Source organism: Scyliorhinus torazame, chromosome 5, assembly GCF_047496885.1.
Source record: "Scyliorhinus torazame isolate Kashiwa2021f chromosome 5, sScyTor2.1, whole genome shotgun sequence".
NCBI lineage: Eukaryota > Metazoa > Chordata > Chondrichthyes > Carcharhiniformes > Scyliorhinidae > Scyliorhinus > Scyliorhinus torazame.
Genome location: NC_092711.1, coordinates 68387112 through 68407080, shown reverse-complemented (window position 1 = coordinate 68407080; position 19969 = coordinate 68387112). Strand labels below are relative to the sequence as shown.

General features: G+C 45.8%; 2 protein-coding genes across 7 annotated transcripts in view; both read right to left on the bottom strand.

Moving 5' to 3' along the window:
• The window catches only part of LOC140422599 (uncharacterized), a 163355-nt gene that overhangs the window by 110502 nt on the left and 32884 nt on the right, over positions 1 to 19969 (bottom strand). The window lies entirely within an intron of this gene.
• LOC140418262 (uncharacterized) lies at positions 9395 to 18701 on the bottom strand. 6 transcript variants are annotated; one of them, XM_072501721.1, is made up of 3 exons: positions 18683 to 18701; positions 12304 to 12419; positions 9395 to 10600 (listed from the first exon to the last, which is right to left on the bottom strand). In XM_072501721.1, the coding sequence occupies exon 3, from the start codon at positions 10491 to 10493 to the stop codon at positions 9540 to 9542; it is 954 nt and encodes a 317-aa protein (XP_072357822.1). In that variant the 5' UTR covers positions 10494 to 10600; positions 12304 to 12419; positions 18683 to 18701; the 3' UTR covers positions 9395 to 9539. The 6 variants fall into 6 exon arrangements, with proteins under 6 accessions (XP_072357822.1, XP_072357820.1, XP_072357823.1 ...); XM_072501719.1 differs by lacking the exon at positions 18683 to 18701 and adding an exon at positions 18271 to 18292; XM_072501722.1 differs by lacking the exon at positions 18683 to 18701 and adding an exon at positions 15527 to 15601 and having other exon boundaries at positions 12297 to 12419.

The window sequence follows — 19969 nt, the reverse complement described above, 5'->3', positions numbered from 1 at the left end:
TGTGATGGTTGGCCAAAAATTTTCAATAAAATATATATATTTTTTAAAAATCATCCCAGTCAACTTCACAGGAACATTATAAAACAAAGTGAGACTCCCAGACACAAAAGGCGATATTAGGACAATTGACCAAAAACTTGGTCAGAGAGGTGAGTTTTAATGAACATCTAAAAGGAGGTAAGTGAGGTGGAGACGGGGAGGTTTAGGGAGAGAATTCAGTGCTTGGGACCGAGGGAACTTAAAACCATGGTGGAGTAATTAGAATCGGAAGTGTACAAGAGTCCAGGATCAGAGCTGTGCAGATATCTCAGGTGGTTGTGGAGCTGGAGGAGATGACAGACACAGGGAGAGACAAGGCCATGGAGGGATTTGAAAACAAGGGTGAGAATTGACTGGGAGCGAATGCATGTCTCGGAGCACAGGGATCATAGGGGAAAGGAACTGGCTGTGAATTAAGACATGGGTAGCAGACTTTTGGAAGGCTTTAAGTTTACAAAGGTAGAATGTGGGAGAGCAGCCAGGTGTGTAATGGAATAGTCAAATCGGGAGGTGACGATGGTAAATTGCCTTAGTATCTAAAATGGTTAGGGGGTTACGGGGATAGGTGGAGGTGTGGGCTTAGCCAGGGTGCTCTTTCCAAAGGCCGGTGCAGACTCGATGGGCGGAATGGCCTCCTTCTGCACTGTAAATTCTATGAGGTCAGAAGCTCATATTGGATGAAGTGTGAAACCAAGTTTACAAAGAGACTGGCGAAGTCTCAGACTGTTGCCAGGGAGAGGGATGGAATTGGTATGCGAGGATTGGAGATTGGAGCAGGGACCGAACAGTGGATTCAGTCTTCTCCATATTTGATTGAAGTTATTCAGTCAGCAGGAAGAGAACCAGAATGGACCCTGAGTCTGATATCCGGTATAACTTAGTTCGAGAGGGAGAGGAAGAAAGAAGGAAACCCTGGAAGATTTGGAGAAACGACATTCGCGATTGTTCATCAAATCTCCACAGTCAGTTCTGGACACAAGGTTAACATCTGTTATTATGTCTGCTCAGTCAGGGTGATTCAGATTCATGTCTGTCACAAGTCATGGATGAAGTGACTTATAAAGCAGATTCTTATCTCTAATTATATAAATTTGGTAAAAGGATAGAGAAATAATGATCTCATATTTTATTTGGATTTCAGCCCCAGGGAGGAGGGAGAGTGTGTGGGACGGGGATTTACAGCTTTGGGGACAGAAGAGAGAAAATATGTTCCCCAGAAACTGGAATTAACTCTTCTGAATTTCTATCCTGTGCTGATAATGTGACCTTTGTAAACTCCTTTTACAGGGCATTAGGAAAGCGTTTTCAGACATGAAACACAAACCAAATATCACATTAAGATCTGACAGTGTCACTCAATTGATCAGGACCTGAATATCCTCAGACTATAAATGTGGAATGAAAAATGTTTGTGGGAAAATATTTCAAACATCAGATCAGTGTGACTGGTAAAGTACCGAGACACACACGCACCTGAGTGAGAGTGTTCCAGAGAACTGACTGTGGAAAGAGCTTTAACCAGTTACAGCCTGAAAAAACACACCATTGACTGAGGGAGGAAACCATACACGTGTTCTGTGTGAGGACCAAGCTTCACTTGATTGTCTGAAGAGGAAACGGACAAAGACACTGACTCCATGGAGATGCCGTGGAAACTGTGGGGTATGATTTTCGCTTCGGGGGTTTCCAAAATGCGAGAGGTCCCGGGTTCATATCCCAGACGAGCTCTGCAAAGCGCTTGACTGGGGAGGTGATGGTGTAGTGGTATTGTCACTGGATGAGTAATCCTGAGACCCAGCACAATTCTCTGAGAATGCGGGTTCAAACCCCACCATGGCAAATACTTCATTATGGCTTGTATTTCAACTTGGATCCAATCAGGGGCAGCACGGTAGCACAGTGGTTAGCAAGCTGCTTCACAGCTCCAGGGTCCCAGGTACAGTTCCTGGCTTGGGTCACTGTCTGTGCGGAGTCTGCACATTCTCCCCGTGTCTGCGTGGGTTTCTTCCGGGTGCTCCGGTTTTCTCCCACAGTCCAAAGATGTGCAGGTTAGGTAGAGTGGCTATGCTAAATTGCCCTTAGTGTCCAAAAGGGTTAAGTGAGGTTACTGGGTTACGTGGATAGGATGGAGGTGTGGGCTTGGGGTGGGTGCTCTTTCCAAGGGCCAGTGCAGACTTGATGGACCGAATGACCTACTTCTGCACTGTAAATTCTATGATTGTGGAAATTGGATGTTCAACAGTATCGTGAGAATCGGAGCAAAGGGTAAGTCACACAGACAAGATGAGCGCTGAGAGAGCATGATGGGATTTAACGGGGAAAGAGGCGAGTTCAGAATTTGGAAAAGAAAGGACTTTCGAGGCAGTTTTACTGAATGGTTTCATGGAAGACGAGCAGCAGAATCAGCTGATCGGATTGTTTCAATGGGTGGGGTTTTCCAGTCCTCCCTGCTCGCTGGATCTTCCAGTCCCACAGATCTCTCGGTCTGCTATTCCGGTTCATTGGTTGTCTCATTGAGTTTGCTGTAGGCCTCTTGGGGTCTGTGGAAGAACTCCCGGAGCCTCATTCGCCTGATGAATTCCCTGGAGGGGAAAAACTACATTTTCTTCGCAGCCTTCAGCACGTCATCGATGAAGACGAACATCTTGCCAAGGCCATCCCCACACCCCTACTACTTTCCTTCAAACAACTGCGCAAACTCAAACTGACCATTGATTGCAGCAAACTATCCAGCCTTCAGAAGAACAGCGACCACGATACCACACAACCCTGCCATGGCAATATCTGCATGACGTGCCAGATCATTGACATGGGTACCACCATTACACGTAAGAACACAACCCACCATGTATGCGGTACATACTCGTGCGACTCGGCCAGCGATGTCTACCTCATAGGCTGCAGGAAAGGATGTCTCGAGGCGTGGTGCATTGGCAAGACCATGCAGACGCTGCAACAACGGATGAACAGACATCGCACAACAATCGCCAGGCAGGAGTGTTCCCTTCCTGTCGGGAACTCTTCAGCAGTCAAGGGCATTCAGCCTCTGATCTTCAGGTAAGCGTTCTCCAAGGCGGCCTTCAGGACGCGCGACAATGCAGAATCACCGAGCAGAAACTAGTGGCCAAGTTCCGCACACGGGTACGGCCTCCACCGGGACCTTGGATTCACGTCACATTATTCACCCTTTACCATCTGGCCTGGGCTTGCAAAATCCTACCAACTGCCCTGGCTTGAGACAATTCACACCTCTTCGAAAGCTAGTGATTCGAAACAAACCTGTTGGACTTTAAGCTGGTGTTGTAAGACTTCTTACTGTGCCCACCCCTGTCCAACGCCAGCATCTCCACATCATAAATGAGAAGCATTTAATGCTTCTGCCAGTTTCGAACCATGCACCTTTTGTGCATTAGGTGAATGTGATAACATCTGCGCTGCAGGAACAGCTGGCAGCACAGTACCCAATCACCCTATGCAACGCTCAATTGCACAGTCTTGCTGCAGCTTTCAATGGGTTGGCTGGGAGGCCAGGTCACTGATTACATGAAGACAGCTGTTCCTTTAAAACAGATGTCTCAACTTGTCAGATCATAAGCTATAAAACTTGTGTTGAACTTTAGCATTTGTTCAGCAAATATCTAACGGAACAATGCTCTCTGTTCAATCATTAATGCATCATTCTTATCTTCCGACAGAAAATTTCCATCAATTCTACTCAATATTTGTTTCGTTATTCAACGTTGAACATCAGGAGATTGATTTATTATAAATGACTTCATTTTGAATTGAATAGCTCTCGCGTCTTCACTCTGAATAACTCTGAAATATGCACCATTGAATTGCAAACATGGCTGACCAAGAAAAGAAAGCTTTTCACTGGGTAATACAAATCCCATGAATCTCAGTCAGCTTTTAAACACAGTCAAATATAGTTAAATGGACGAGAATTGAGAATTATGTGTTGCTTATATTTGATCCCTCTGTGTTTTGCTGTTAAATGTTCTGCAGCCTAAATCCCGTTCATGTATAAGAAAGGAGGGGTGACAGCAAATCCACACTGAGCCTGGATTTCCTCATCTCCCTGAGTGGCTTTTCCTGTTTCTCCATCATGAAGGCCGAATCTTTCAAAAATGTGGTTCAGTTAAATCTCTGCCATTTCCTCTGATTCAGTTACAGTATCGTTTGTGTCTGTCTATATGAGCTGTCTAGATATGTTTTGGATGCTGATTAAAATTTTAATCTGCGTCTACAAAGTCATTAAATTTTTTTGTGAACTGAGCAAACTGCCAAGATCCGCACTTTGTGTTTTTGTGTATGGAACGATCTGTCTGGACTGTACGCAGAACAATACTTTTCACTGTACTCGGTACACGTGACAATAAATCCAATCCAATCAAAGAGACAATTTCTTACTCGTTCTTCAAATTGAAAAGAGTCTTCTTAAAAATTATTCATTCATGGGAGGTGGGCGTCACTGGCTGGGCCAGCATTTACTGCTCATTCCAATTGCCCTTGAACTCTTGTGAGGCTATTTCAGAGGGCACTTACAAATCAACCACAACATTGCTGTGGATCTGGAGTCATGTGTTGGCCAGGCCACATAAGGAGAGCAGATTTCCTGAAGGACATTAGTGAACCAGATGGGTTTTTACAACAATTGACAATGTTATCATCAGACTTTTAATTCGCGACTTTTATTAATTTCAATTTCACCATCTGTCAAAGGCAGATTCTATCCCAGATCCCCAGAGCAGTAACCTCGCTCTCTGGATTACTCGGCCATTAACAATACAGGGCAGCACAGTGGCTTAGTCATTAGCATTGCTGCTTCACAGCACCGAGGTCCCAGGTTCGATCCCACCTCTGGGTCACTGTCCGCGTGGAATTTGTACATTCGCCCCATGTTCCCACAAGACACTCTTGGAACTATACTGTCGTGCGACTGTCCTCGTGTAAGCCACAACCTTCTGTTGGTAGCCGGATGTCACTTGACTGATGCCGGACGCCACCTACTGGTGGGAGGTCACACTGCTGACTACATGTAATATTAATTCCAGGCTTATCACCACATCTCGTAACTTCTAAAATTATCGAGTAATTTATTTTTTTCAAACAAATTCTGATAGCTCTGCAGTTTCTGGAAACATTTTGGTTGATCGTGTTATTTTAAAAAATAAATATCTAGTCTTTGCAATATAATTACCTAACATACCAATTCACTTATGATAATCAATGTTCACTACTGAATAATCATGACTATAATTATTGTTTTTTGCGATGAAATCAATGCATAGTTAATATAGAAAAGGTACAGAAGGTGAAATGGCTGCAGGAAGCCACATGTTAGAGGTATAAAAGGGTTTCCTTGACCTTGTTACAAATGACAGTGAATACACTACGAAAATGACAATTTTATAACTAAATGTGATCACACATCCGTCCTTACAGTTTCCTACATTACAACAGTGAATATATTTCAAAAGTACTCCATTGGCTTTCAAACACTTCAGGAGGTCCAGTGGTAGTGAGAGGTTTTCTAGAAATGTACATTTGTTCTAATTGTTCGCAAACTCGGATACATTACACTTGGTGTCCTCACCAGAATTATTAATAAAGATTGAGTCTTAATTTTGTGTAATAACCACAACATTGACACCATTTTGAAAACTCTGTGAAATTCCAGACGCACGATATGCACAATTATTTGTAGTAAAATACAGCGAGTTGTTGTTATTTACACTGTCTATAAATGGTGCTGGAGTCTCATTGGACTGTCACATCCAAAAGATAATTTGATTCATTCTGAAAAAGAAAACAAAATTGTTGAACTCTGGGATTGAATGGGTCGCTGTACAGAGAGCTGGCACGGGGAAAATGGGTCAAATAGACTCCTCTGTGCTCGAGGAGCCTTATGTACATGTAAAGCGAGTGGTAACGACCTGGAACCTACTGCCTATGAGGGTAGGAGATGCAGAGATGGCGGAAGGATTTCAATCGGAAATTGGACAGACACTGCGAGAAATAAACCACAGGGATTCGGGGAAAGAACGGGGCAATGGACAGACTGGCTTCCTCCACAGGGAGCCGACACCGTCTCAAAGGGCTGAATGGCCCCATTCCCCACCCTCTAGATGCTGTGATCTCAGGAGAGAAATTCAGCTGCTCCAGTCACTCCAACTAACTGGAGTCCCTCAACTCTGGTGCCATTCTAGCACAATGGTTAGCACTAATGCTTCACAGCACCAGGTCCCAGGTTTGATTCCCGGTTTGGGTCACTGCCTGTGCGGAGTCTGCACGTTCTACCCGTGTCTGGGTGGGTTTTCTCCGGGTGCTCCAGTTTCCTCCCACAAGTCCCGAAAAATGTGCAGGTTAGGTGAATTGGACATTTTGAATTCTCCCTTGATGTACCTGAACAGGTGCCGGAGTGTGGCGACTGGGGGATTTTCACAGTAACTTCATTGCACTGTTAATGTAAGCCTATTAGTGACAATAAAGATTATTATTGTTAATGTCCTCTACACCCTTCGAAGAACTTCACATCTTTCCTACAGTGTGGGGCCAATATATAGGGTTCCCTTCTAGAGGGATAGAATTGAAAAGCACGGAGGAAATGTTCAACTTGTTTAGAACCAGGGTTAGACTACACTGGGAGCACTGTCAACATTGGTGATCTCCATTTAGAAAAAGGAAATAGAGGCACTGGATAAGGTGCAACAAAGATTCATAATATACAGAACTGAGAGCATTTAACACTCAGGAAAAGGTTGGGGCTGCTTTTTTCTGGAAAAGAGAAGACTGATGGGTGACCTGATGGAAATCTTTAAGATTATGAAGGAATTCAATAATCCAACAGGAATTTCAGTAGAAACCTCTTTACCCAGCGAGTGGTGAGAATGTGGAACTCACTCCCACAGCGAGTGGTTGAGGTGAACAGCATGAATCCATTGAACGTAAAACGAGATACATACATGAGGGGAAAGGGAATAGGAAATGCTGATGGGGGGGGGGAGAGGAGAGATATAGAGGGGTGGGTGGAGGATCATGTGGAGCATAAATACTGACACAGACCATGGCTAACCTCAGCCGGTATGGGAATTTAACCTGTGCTGTTGGTGTCACTCAGCACAAACCAGCCATCCAGCCAACTGAGCTAACCGATCCCAGTGTAAATCTGTAATAATTCCTTAAATATAAGTGATTGCCTGTCTCCCACCATACTATTTAATGTAGTTTCCCAGTGTACCTCAGACAACTTGCCCCTCATACCCTGATAGTTTTCTTCTGTGAGAAGCACTGAGATAAATTAAACAAAAAAACCGTGTAACCACCACAGTCCATCTTCATGGCAATGTGGCATGATTTTGGGGGTTTTAAAACAGAAATGGTAATGAAACATCTAACCTGGGCAGCACGGTAGCCTAGTGGTTAGCACAGTCAAGGACAGTAGTGGGAACTTGTGCAGGGAGTCAGAAGAGATAGGAGAGGCGTTGAATGAATACTTTGCTTCAGTGTTCACCAAGGAGAGAGGCTATGTTTTTGAGGACGAGAGTGTGATACAGGCGGGTCGGATGGAGGAGGTAGATGTTCTAAGGGAAGATGTATTAGCAATTTTGAAAAACCTGAGGATTGACAAGTCCCCTGGGTCAGATGGGATATATCCTAGGATTCTTTGGGAGGCAAGGGATGAGATTGCAGAGCCTTTGGCTCTAATCTTTGGGTTCTCGCTGTCCATGGGGATAGTGCCAGAGGACTGGAGAGTGGCAAATGTTGTTCCTCTGTTCAAAAAAGGGAATAGGAATGACCCTGGTAATTATAGGCCAGTTGGTCTTACTTCGTTGGTCGGTAAGTTAATGGAAAAGGTCCTGAGGGATAGGATTAATGACCATTTGGAAAGATGCAGCTTAATCTGGGATAGTCAATAAGGATTTGTGAAGGGTAAGTCTTGCCTCACAAATTTGATTGAATTATTTGAGGAGGTAACTAGGTGTGCAGATGAGCGTAGAGCAGTTGATGTTGTATACATGGATTTCAGTAAGGCGTTTGATAAGGTTCCCCATGGTCGGCTCATGAAGAAAGTAAGGAGGTGTGGAATAGAGGGAAATTTGGCCAATTGGATAAGTAACTGGCTATCACATATAAGACAGAGGATGGTGGTGGATGGAACATTTTCAGACTGGAGACCAGTTACCACCGGTGTACCACAGGGATCAGTGCTGGGTCCTCTGCTATTTGTGATCTTTATAAATGACTTGGAGGAGGGGGTTGAAGGGTGGGTCAGTAAATTTGCTGATGACACCAAGATTGGTGGAGTAGTGGATGAGGTGGAGGGCTGTTGTCGGCTGCAAAGAAACAATGATAGTATGCAGAGCTGGGCCGAAAAATGGCACATGGAGTTTAACCCTGATAAGTGCGAGGTGATTCATTTTGGTAGGACAAATTTGAATGCAGATTACAGGGTCAACGGCAGGGTTCTGAGGAATGTGGAGGAACAGAGAGATCTTGGGGTTAATGTCCACAGATCTCTGAAGGTTGCCACTCAAGTGGATAGAGCCGTGAAGAAGGGGGCTTGAGTTTAAGAGCCGCGGGGTTATGCTGCAACTGTACAGGACTCTGGTGAGACCACATTTGGAGTATTGTGGGCAGTTCTGGTCACCTCATTGTAGGAAGGATGTGGAAGCATTGGAAAGGGGGCAAAGGATATTTACGAGGATGCTGCCTGGATTGGAGGGTAGGTCTTTTGAGGAAAGGTTGAGGGAGCTAGGGTTTTCTCATTGGAGCGAAGGAGGATGAGAGGCGACTTAATAGAAGTTTATAAGATGATGAGGGGGATAGAGTGGACGTTCAGAGACTATTTCCTCGGGTGGGTGTAGCTGTTACAAGGGGGCATAACTATAAGGTTCGTGGTGGGAGGTATAGGAGGGATGTCCGAGGTAGGTTCTTTAATCAGAGAGTGGTTAGGGTGTGGAATGGACTGCCTGTTGTGACAGTGGAGTCGGACACTTTAGGAACTTTCAAGCGGCTATTGGATAGGCACATGGAGCACACCAGAATGGCAGGGAGTGGGATAGCTTGATCTTGGTTTCGGACAAAGCTCGGCACAACATTGAGGGCCGAAGGGCCTGTTCTGTGCTGTACTGTTCTATAATTCGGTATACATTGTAAAACACAGAAATTCCCCTCCAATAGGAGGGAAGCAGCAGAGGCAGCTGATCGGATTCACTCAATCTCAGTCACAAAGAAGTTCCATGAGCTCCTCACAGGTGGAGATGAGGATGGAAGAGACGGGGAGAGCGAGAGGACTTCAAAAGGAACTAATTTGTGTCAGAGATATTAAAAAGTTTCAACACACTGTGCATTTCACACAGACTTAATTTATTTTGATTTTTAGCCAGAATATTAGCCCCTGTAAATGGGCTGGAGTTTGTTATCAGCAGAAAAAGACCCAAATGAACATGGTTCAGTCCTGAATGTGAGTTAACAGCAAAACCCATTCACTGTGGTTACTTATGGCCTATTTGGTGACTCAGCAGGTGGGATGACTGAGTGAATCCCTTCCCACACTGGGAGCACGTGAATGGCCTCTCCCCAGTGTGAACTCGCTGGTGCTTCTGCAGGTTGGATGACAGAGTGAATCCCTTCCCGCACTCGGAGCAGGTGAATGGCCTCGCCCCAGTGTGAACTCGCTGGTGCTTCTGCAGGTCAGATGACTGAGTGAATCCCTTCCCACACTTGGAGCAGGTGTATGGCCTCTCCCCAGTGTGAATTCGCTGATGTACAGTGAGGTTAGATGAGTGCCTGAAACCAGTCCCACAGTGAGAGCACCTGAACGGACTCTCGTCAGTGTGAACACGTTGATGGCGCATCAGATCCCCAGAACCTTTATAGCACCTCCCGCAGTCTGGACATTGAAATGGTCTCTCATCAGTGTGAACTCGCTGGTGTCTCAGCAGGTTGGACAAATTACTAAATCCTTTCCCACACTCTGAGCAGGTGAATGGTCTCTCCCTAGAGTGAACTCGCTGGTGTGTGGACAGACTGGATGACTGAGTGAATCCCTTCCCACACTGGGAGCAGGTGAATGGTCTCTCCCCAGTGTGAATTCGCTGGTGTGTCTGCAGGGCCGATGAGTCAGTGAATCCCTTCTCACACTTGCAGCAGGTGAATGGTCTCTCCCCAGTGTGAATTCGCTGGTGTCTCAGCAGGTGGGATAACTTAGTGAATCCCTTCCCACACTTGGAACAGGTGAATGGTCTCTCTCCAGTGTGGCTGCGTCGATGAGTTTCCAGCTTGGATGGGGAAGTGAATCCTTTCCCACAGTCCGCACATTTCCAGGATTTGTTCTCAGTGTGACTGCATTGGTGTTTCATGAAGCCTGATGATTGACTGAATCCTCGTCCACACACACAACACATGTATGGTTTCTCCCCACTGTGAATGATGCTTTTTCCTTCCATGTTCAAAATCCGATGATATTCAGCAATGATAAATTGAGGACTCTGTCAGATCCTGATGTGATGCTTGGTTTGAGTTTCCGGACTTTGAAGCGTCCCCTTCGAACACCCTGTGAAACGGATTCAAAACAGAAAATAGGGAGTGAGAGAGAACCCACAAAAACACAAAGGCAGGTTGTGAAATTGAGCTGAATGAATCTGGTCATTTGTGGGGCCGGCACTGGGAAAAAGTGACCATGAAAACTACTGCATTGTCATAAAAACCCAACTGGCCTCTGGGAGGAGAGAAAGAGGTGAAGAGGGATTTTGTATGTCTACAAGACATATCAAGAGAGTAGTTGGCAAAGCAAATTCGATCTTGAGCTTTATCAACAGTAATATTGTTGCCAAAACTATGTTTCTGGTGGCACAGTGATTAGTACTGCTGCCTCACAGCGCCAAGGACCCGGGTTCAATTCCGGCCTTGGTGACTGTGTGGAGTTTGTACTTTCTCCCCGTGTCTGTGTGGGCTTCCACCCGGTGCTCAGGTTTCCTCCAAAAGTCCAAAGGGAAAGTTAGGTGGATTGGCCTTGATAAATTGCCCCTTAAGTGTCCAGGGTTGTGCAGGTTAGGTGGGGCTATGGGGTTACAGGGACAGGGTAGGGGTGTGGGCCGAGGCAGGATGGCCTTTCAGAGAATCAGTGGAGACTCGAATGGCCCCCTTCTGCACTGATGGAATTCTATGGTTCTAATTCTATTCTATGAATCTTTATAAAGCTCTGGTCACCACTCTTCAGGAAGAATGTGAAGGTTCTTGAGAAGTGGCAGAGGAGATTTACCAGAATGGTTCCAGCAAAGGAGGTTGAGGGGAGATTTCATTCAGGGACACAAGATTACGCCAGGTTTCCATCGGGTGGACAAAGAAACTGTTTTCATTCACCGATCGTACAAGCAGCCGGGACACAGATTTAAAGTTTTGGATAAAGCCTGGATTGAACGATATAAGATCCTGAGGGGTTTTGACAGGGTGGATGTAGAGAGGATGTTTCCTCTTGTGGGAGAATCAAGAACGAGGGTGTCACTGTTGCAAAGTGAGCGGTCGCCCATTTCAGATGGAGATGAGGATTTTTCATTCTCGAGGGTTGTAAGACTTTGGAACTCACGTCCTTAAAAGGCAGTGGAAGCAGAGACCTTGAATATTTTTAAGGCAGAGCTGGATAGATTCATGATGAGCAAGGGGGTGAAAGCTCATCAGGGATGTGGAGTTGAGGTTAGAATGAGATCAGCCGCAATCTTATTGAATGCTGAGCAGGCTCGAGGGGCCGAGTGGCCTGTTCCGAGTTTGTATGTCAAAGGTACAGGAGATATGAGGTGATATGAGATATATGTTTTTACACAGCGAGTGGCAATGACCTGCCTATGAGGGAGTTTGAAAATAGACACAATGAATGATTTGATTTCAACAGGAAATTGGATAGACATCTGAGGGGAAATAACCTGCGAGGATACAGGGAGAGAGGAGAATGGCACTGACTGGATTGCTCCAGAGAGCTAGCATGGACTCAATGGGCCGAATGCCATTCTCTGTACCATCATGTCTCTGACTCTTGTGTCATCTAGTTTTGTAATTTAACCCCGGGGTATTCAGATATCACTCAGGTAAATCTGTGCTACACTCCCTCCGAGGCCATTCTATCCTTCCTCAGGTTTGTTGCCCAGAACTGAACACAGTTCTCCACGTTTGGTCTAACCAGGGTTTGTGAATCTCGGGGCTTTTCCAGTCACACTGAGACCTTAACTCTACCCTCACAGACAGAACAGACAAACCTTTTACCTTCCACACCCAGATGCTGCTGAAATTCAGGTTCTGGTGAATCGAGTGATTCTGTCAGATCGCGATGTGACGTTTGGTTTGCTTTTCCAGTCTGTTCAACCTCCACTTCCATTATCCTGTCAATTTACAGAAACCTCACTGTCAGTTTAGGATAAAAATTCACAACATTCTCTCCTCATCAACTTGATTGAATGTATTCCTGGAGGTTTGATCACATGACCTGCCCCCATCCTCCAGCCATTAATCGGTCAACACATCCATCCTTGTGACACACTGCCTTCCTCGGCCAAATGGGAAGCAAAAGGATTCATTACCTTACAGGACAGTTACTGTCCTAATGGTTTTCCAGCCACCCAGCTATGAACCTCGCCAACGCAGGGAGCGGAGTTGGTGTGAACTCGGGGAGAGGAGCTTTGGAACAGTAAATATAAATAACTTACCTCAGGGATTCACGGCCTAGCCGGCAGGGAGCGGAGTTGGGGCGAATCCAGGGAGGAGGAGCTTCAGAATAGGAAATATAAATAACTTACCTCAGGGATTCACGGCCTAGCCGGCAGGGAGCGGAGTTGGTACGAATCCGGGGAAGAGCAGCTTCGAAACAGTAAGTATAAATAACCTCGGGGATTAATGGCCTAGTCGGCAGGGAGCAGAGTTGATGTGAATCCGGGGAGGATTAGCTTCGGAACAGTAAATATAAATAACTTACCTCAGGGATTCATGGCCTAGTCGGCAGGGAGCGGAGTTGGTGCGAATCAGAAAGGTGGAGCTTCGGAATAGTAACTATAATTTTTTTTTTTCAAATTTAGAGTACCCAATTCATTTTTCCAATTAAATGGCAATTTAGCGTGGCCAATCCACCTACCCTGCACATCCTTTTGGGTTGTGGGGCAAAACCGACACAAACACGGGGAGAATGTGCAAACTTCACATGGACAGTGAGCCAGAGCCGGGATCGAACCTGGGACCTCAGCACCGTGAGGCAGCAGTGCTACTCACTGCGCCACCCTGCTGCCATCAGTAAGTATAAATAACTTACCTGTTGGGTATCTGGACTGGGGGCAAAAACTGAAACGTGACATTAGAGTAATTAACTAAGTCGGGTTGTAACTAGATTAGTAACTCGGAGATAAGTAACCAGGAGATTTGTAACTAAGAGATTGCTGAATGTTATCTATATCAATGACTTGGATGAGAAAGTACAAGGCTTGATCAGTAAGTTTGCAGATGACACTAAAATAGGTGATATTGTAGACAGTGAGGAAGGTTATTAAAAATTGCAGCTGGATCTTGATCTGCTGGGGAAGTGGGCCAAGAAATGGCAAATGGAGTTCAATACAGTAAGTGTGAGGAGTTGCATTTCGGAAAGTCAAATCAAGGTAGGACTTTCACATTGAATGGTAGGGCCTGAGGGAATACCATGGAACAGAGGGACCTTGGAGTTCAGATGCACGGTTCTCTAAAGGTGGAGTCACAGGTGTATAGGGCAGTGAAGAAGGCTTTTGGCCTTCATCAGTCAGGGCATTGAGTATAGAAGTTGGGAAGTTATGTTGCAGTTGTACAGGACGTTGGTGAGGTCGCACCTGGAGTATTGTGTTCAGTTTTGGTTGCTTTGCTATAGGAAAGATGTTATTAAATTGGAGAGAGTGCAGAAGAGATTTACAAGGATATTGCCAGGACTCAAGGGACTGAGTTATAGGGAGAGATTGGATAGGCCAGGACCTGTTTCTTTGGAGCGTAGGAGACTGAGGGGTGATCTTATCGAGATGTATAAGATCATGAGAGGCATGGATAGGGTGAATGCTCTGTCTTTTTCTCAGGGTTGGGGAATTGAGAACTAAAGGACTTTGGTTTAAGTTAAGAGGGGAAAGAATTAATGGGAACCTAAGGAGCAACGGTTTTACACAGAGGGTGGTACGTATGTGGAATGAGCTGCCGGAGGAAGTGGTTGAGGCAGGGGCATTGGCAACATTGAAAAGGCATTTGGACAGATACATGGATAGGAAAGGTTCAGAGGGATATTGGGTTAGCTTAGATGGACCTTTTGGTTAGCATGGACCAGTTTGGGCCGAAGGGCCTGTTTGCGTGCTGTAGATTCTATCCATGAACCCCAAGTCTCTTTGGGCACCCACTGTATTTAACCTCTTTCCATTTAAAAAGTACTCAGCTCTAACCTTTTTTGGTTCAAAACAGATAACCTCACACTTGTTTACATTGCCACAATCTTGGCCATTCACCTTGTCTGTCAATATCTGTCAATAGGGGATGGTTTAGCACAGTGGGCTAAATAGCTGGCTTGTAATGCAGAACAATGCCAGCAGCGCAGGTTCAATTCCTGCAGCGGCCTCCCCGAACAGCCGCCGGAATGTGGTGACTTTTCACAGTAACTTCATTGAAGCTTACTTGTGACAATAAGCAATTATTATTAATATTATCATTATCTTCTTACAGTTTTATGTTGTCATCAATGCTGTCTACGATGCCACCAAACTTTGTATTATCAGCAAAAGTGCAGAAGAGGCACTTTGATCCATCGAGTTTGCATCAACACATCAAAATCTGACCCACCTACCTAATCCCATTTGCCAGCACTTGGCCCATAGCCCTGAATGTTATGATGTGCCAGTCTTCATCCAGGTACTTTTAAGCGGATGTGAGGATTCCAGCAGTTTCCCAACAACAGGCATTAAACTAACTATTTTCCTACTTTCTGCCTTTTTGAACAAGAGGGGTGCCATTACTCTTTTCCTCTAATGCAGTGACATGGTCACTGGGTCAGTGTCTCCCCCGCCCCTGGTCTCTGTGAGGTTGTTTGTGGAGAGAAGCCGGAAGCGACAGTGAGAGTGGAGAATGTTCATTGTTCGGCTCTGGGGTTTGTAACCCCGTCCGTCCGTCCCCCTCCCCGACACTGACCTCTCACCTGACACATCACAACGCGCGGGGTGATTGACGGCAGCACCGAACCAATAGGCGAAGAGTGGACAGATCCGGAGGACCGGTCGGGAGCGACTGGTCCTCCAACCAATCAGCGCGAATGATGAGGCGGGACTGGGCTGAGTGAAGCATGCGCAATGTGATTAATGGCGAGGCAGCAAAAGGTTCTATCTCGGATCCACAATCCGTGAAGGTGGGAATGGCGGGACGGAGAGAGAGATGAATCAGGAGGGTCGTTAGGCACGCTTCGTGTACATGTTATATAGACCAAAAATCCGGAAAAATAACCTACCGGTACCTGGGGATCTGAGCGCGAGGTGCAGCTTTGTTACAGACAAGATTAAGCTAACGCCATCTTTATTTGGCTCTGGCAGACGTGCGCATGCGCCATCTCAATATTGGGTTCGTGGCAGCAGTGGGTATGCGCCCTTGGCATCCTTTGGATCACTAGCAGTAGTGCGCATGCGCCCTCGGCATCCTTCTTTGGCGCACTAGCAGTAGTCCGCATGCGGTCCTACTGAATAGTCCGCAGTGACAATAATTCGAATTTATATTGTGACTTGAACGGAATAAAACTTTGAAGACTTTCAGAGAAACGTTACAAAATAACAATTGACACTGAGCCACATGAGGAGATATTAGATTTTAAGGAGAATCTTAACGGAGGAAAGTGAGTCGGAGAGTTTTAAAGAGGAAATTGAGGCCTTGGGAACACTAATGGTGGAGAGATTAAAATCAGGAATGCTCAAGTGGCTGGAATTAAATGAGTGCAGAGATCTCAAAGGGTGTGTGTGGAGGAGATTACAGAGATCAGGATGATCATTACCATGGAGTAAACAATGAAAAATTTAAACTTTTTGTGCCTTTTAAAAGGAAGTGTTTGCAGATCAGTGGGCACAGGGGCTGGTGTGAGTAAGCACATGGGTAGCAGAGTTTGGGATGGGATGGAGGGGGTTGTTTAATGTTGCAGTCCGGCTGCGAGTGCGTTGGAATAATTTGGTTAAGTGGTAACAGAAGAATGGATGATGGTTTCTGCAGCAGATGAACAGAGACTAAGGTGGAGTCGAGCTGTGTTACTGAGGTGGAAATCAGCAATCTTGGTGACAGTGTGGATATGTGGTCAAGAGCTTATCTAGGGGTGAAATATTTCACTAAGGTTGTGAACAGTCTGCTTCAGCCTCAGACATTTGACAGGGATGGAATTGGTGACAAGGGAGTGAAGTTTGTAGAGGGGACAGGAAGGGAATGGGTTCAGTCTTGTCAATATTTAAATGGAGGAAAGTTCTGCTCATCCAGTCCTGGATGTCAGACAAGTTCAACAGTGTGTGTCTTGGAAAGGAACTTGCAGGTGGTGATCTTCACATACATCTGCTGTCCTGTTCCATCCAGGTGGTGGAGGTTAAGGGTTCAGGAGATTTTGTCAAATTGTGATTCAGTTGTTGGTCCATTGCTTCCTGTTACCCTCACTCCGTTCTCACTCTCCCTTCCATCAACCTTTTTGATTCTCTCTCTCCCACTACTCACTCTCTTTCTCTCTCACTCTGTTTCTCACATAAATTTCTCTAGCCCAGAGGGTTGTGGATGATAATAACAATAATCATTATTGTAGGCTTACATTAACACTGCAATGAAGTTACTGTGACCATCAGTGAATATATATTTAAGGCTGAGATGGTGAGATTTTTGGTCTCTCAGGAAGTGAAAGGACATAGAGAGCTAACGGGAAAGAGGAATTAAGACTGAGATCAGCCACAATCGTGTTCAAGGCAGAGCAGGTTCGATGGGCCGAATGGTCTACTTCTGCTCCTATTTCTTGTGTTCTTGCAGAGGCCCAAGTTTTGTGTAGTCTCAGGCCGGGTGGCAGGTTCCCTTCCCTGAAGGACATTAACAAACTGGTTCACTTTTCACGAAAGGTTCAACAGTTTCCGTGGTCACTTTTCCCCAGTGCCGGCCCCACAAGTTACCAGATTGATTCAGCTCAATTTCACAACCTGCCTTTGTGTTTCTGTGGGATCTTTCTCACTCCCTTTTTACTGTTTTAAATCAATTTCACAGGGTATTAGCAGGGAAGGATGTGCAATTGAAAAACTGCAACCAAGCACCACATCAAAATCTGACAGTCGTGTAACTGATCGTAATCTGAATATCATCAGATTTTGAACATGGAAGGAAAAAGCACAGTTCACAGTGGGGAGAAACCGTACACGTGTTCTGTGTGTGGACGAAGCTTCAGCCGATTATCTGGCCTGTCAAAGCACAAGCGCAGTCACAGCAGGGAGAAACCATGGAAATGTGGGAACTGCGGCAAAGCGTTCATTTACCCATCTGACCTGGCAACCCATCAACACATTCATATTTGGGAGAAGCCTTTCACCTGCCCCGAGTGTGGGCGTGGATTCACTCAGTCATACAGCCTGTTGATGCACCAGCGAGTTCACACTGGGGAAAGGCCTTTCACCGGCCCGAGTGTGGGAAGGGATTCACTCATTCATCCCAACTGCTGACACACCAGCAGATTCACAATGAGAGACCTTTTAAATGCAGGAAGTGCTTTAAAAGTTCTCGGGATCAGGTGTCCCATCAAAGAGTTCACACTGAAGCGAGACCGTTTAAATGCTGCCACGAGGTGACATCATCCAAAAGTGTTAGTTTTCACATGTACACTGACAACACCCAGCTCTACCTCACCCCCATCCCTCCCCATTCCTCCACTGTTACTAAATTATCAAACTGCTTATCCCACATCCAGTACTGGATGAGCAGAAATTTCCTCCAATTAAAAATTTGGAAGACCAAAGCCATTGTCTTCAGTCACCATTAGAAATTCCGTTCCCTAACTCCCGAGTCCATCCCTCTCCCTGGGAACTGTCTGAGGCTGAACAACACTGCACAATCTCCGTGTCAGATTTGACCCAAGATGAGTTTCTGACCCCAAATCCACACCATCACTAATACCAGATATTTCAGTCTCCATAATGTCACCTGTCTCCAACCCCACCCCAACTGCTGCTGAAACCTCATCCATGCCCCTGTTACCTTTAGACTTGGTGATTCGAATACATTCCTGTCCAGCCTCTCATATTCACCCCACATGGAAACGTGAGCTTATCCAAAACTCTGCTGGCCGTGTATTTTCTCACACCAAGTCCTGTTCACCATCACCGCTGTGCTCACTGACCTACATTGGGTCTGATTAAGCAAAGCCTCCATTATAAAATTTGCATTCGTGTTGTCAAATCCCTCCATGGCCATGAACACCGTCAGCCTTTAACCATAGAAGCAATAGAGCCCTGTTCAATGTGTGGAGAAACAGTTCACGTGGTCTGAATGTAGATGATGTTTTAGCCGATGATCTGACCTTTCGAACGATATGTAGTCACGCTGGGGAGAAATCTTGGAAATCTGGGGATTGTGGAATAGATTTAATCAGACCTGGAGATTCACCGACCTGTTCACACTGAGGAGTGACCGTTAATGTTCTCCGTGTGTGGGAAGGGATTCACTCAGCTAACCAGCCTCACTTCATCATGGTCAATCTGTACTGGACTGTTATCAAGTGCAATGTACCTTTCCTGAGGTTTGGTGGCCAGTACGGAACACAGTTCATGCAGCAAGTGAGGAAAAGACAGCAGGAATTTCTCTAATCTGTGATTTACAAGGACACATGCTTGGTTCCCAGCAGTTACGTTTCTTCAGTAATTTCCTCATTTTCCCTAAACTACCCTGCCTGTTAATTCTATTATTTCTGATAATTCCATTACTGTTAGCTATAAACATCACACATTAGAATTCAATCTGTTCCACTATTCACTCTGGTTTAAGTTTATGTTGAGGTTAATAACAGACAAACTCTGTCCTCTCCCCAATCCGATTAGAGTTTCCAATGAGTCGATTCTGTGGAATGGAATGTCTTATCAGCGTTTCCACGGTGACCTGTCTGCAGTGAAGGAATGTCTTATCAGCGTTTCTACAGTGACCTATCTGCAGTGAAGGAATGTTTTATCAGTGTTTCCACGGTGAGCTGTCTGCAGTGAGGGGGTGGGGGGGGGGAGGGGGAGAAACAGTGGAGGAACCGGTGATGGTTTCTCTGATCTCTGAATGAAATGTTATTTTTAAAGCGAAGGGAGTCTACTGGAAAATCTGAGTACCAAGTGCCAGCTTGAACCATTCTCCAATCCGTTGCAGCACAGCTCCCTCTACATTGCCCCATGAAACACTCCCAAGGCTGATACAAAATGGTGTTAGATACAGAGTAAATCTCCCTCGATGCTGTCCCCATCAAACACTCCCATAATAGGTACCATAGAATTTACAGTGCAGAAGGAGGCCATTCGGCCCATCGAGTCTGCACCGGCTCTTGGAAAGAGCACCCTACCCAAGGTCAACACCTCCACCCTATCCCCATAACCCAGTAACCCCACCCAACACAAGGGCAATTTTGGACACTAAGGGCAATTTATCATGGCCAATCCACCTAACCTGCACATCTTTGGACTGTGGGAGGAAACCGGAGCACCCAGAGGAAACCCACGCACACATGGGGAGGATGTGCAGACTCCGCACAGACTGTCCCAAGCCGGAATCAAACCTGGGACCCTGGAGCTTTGAAGCAATTGTGCTATCCACAATGCTACCGTGCTGCCCAAGTATAGCACAAGGTCAGATACAACGTATATTCTCCTCTGCACTGTCGCCATCAAACACTCCCAGGCCAGGTGCAGCACGGGGTTAGATT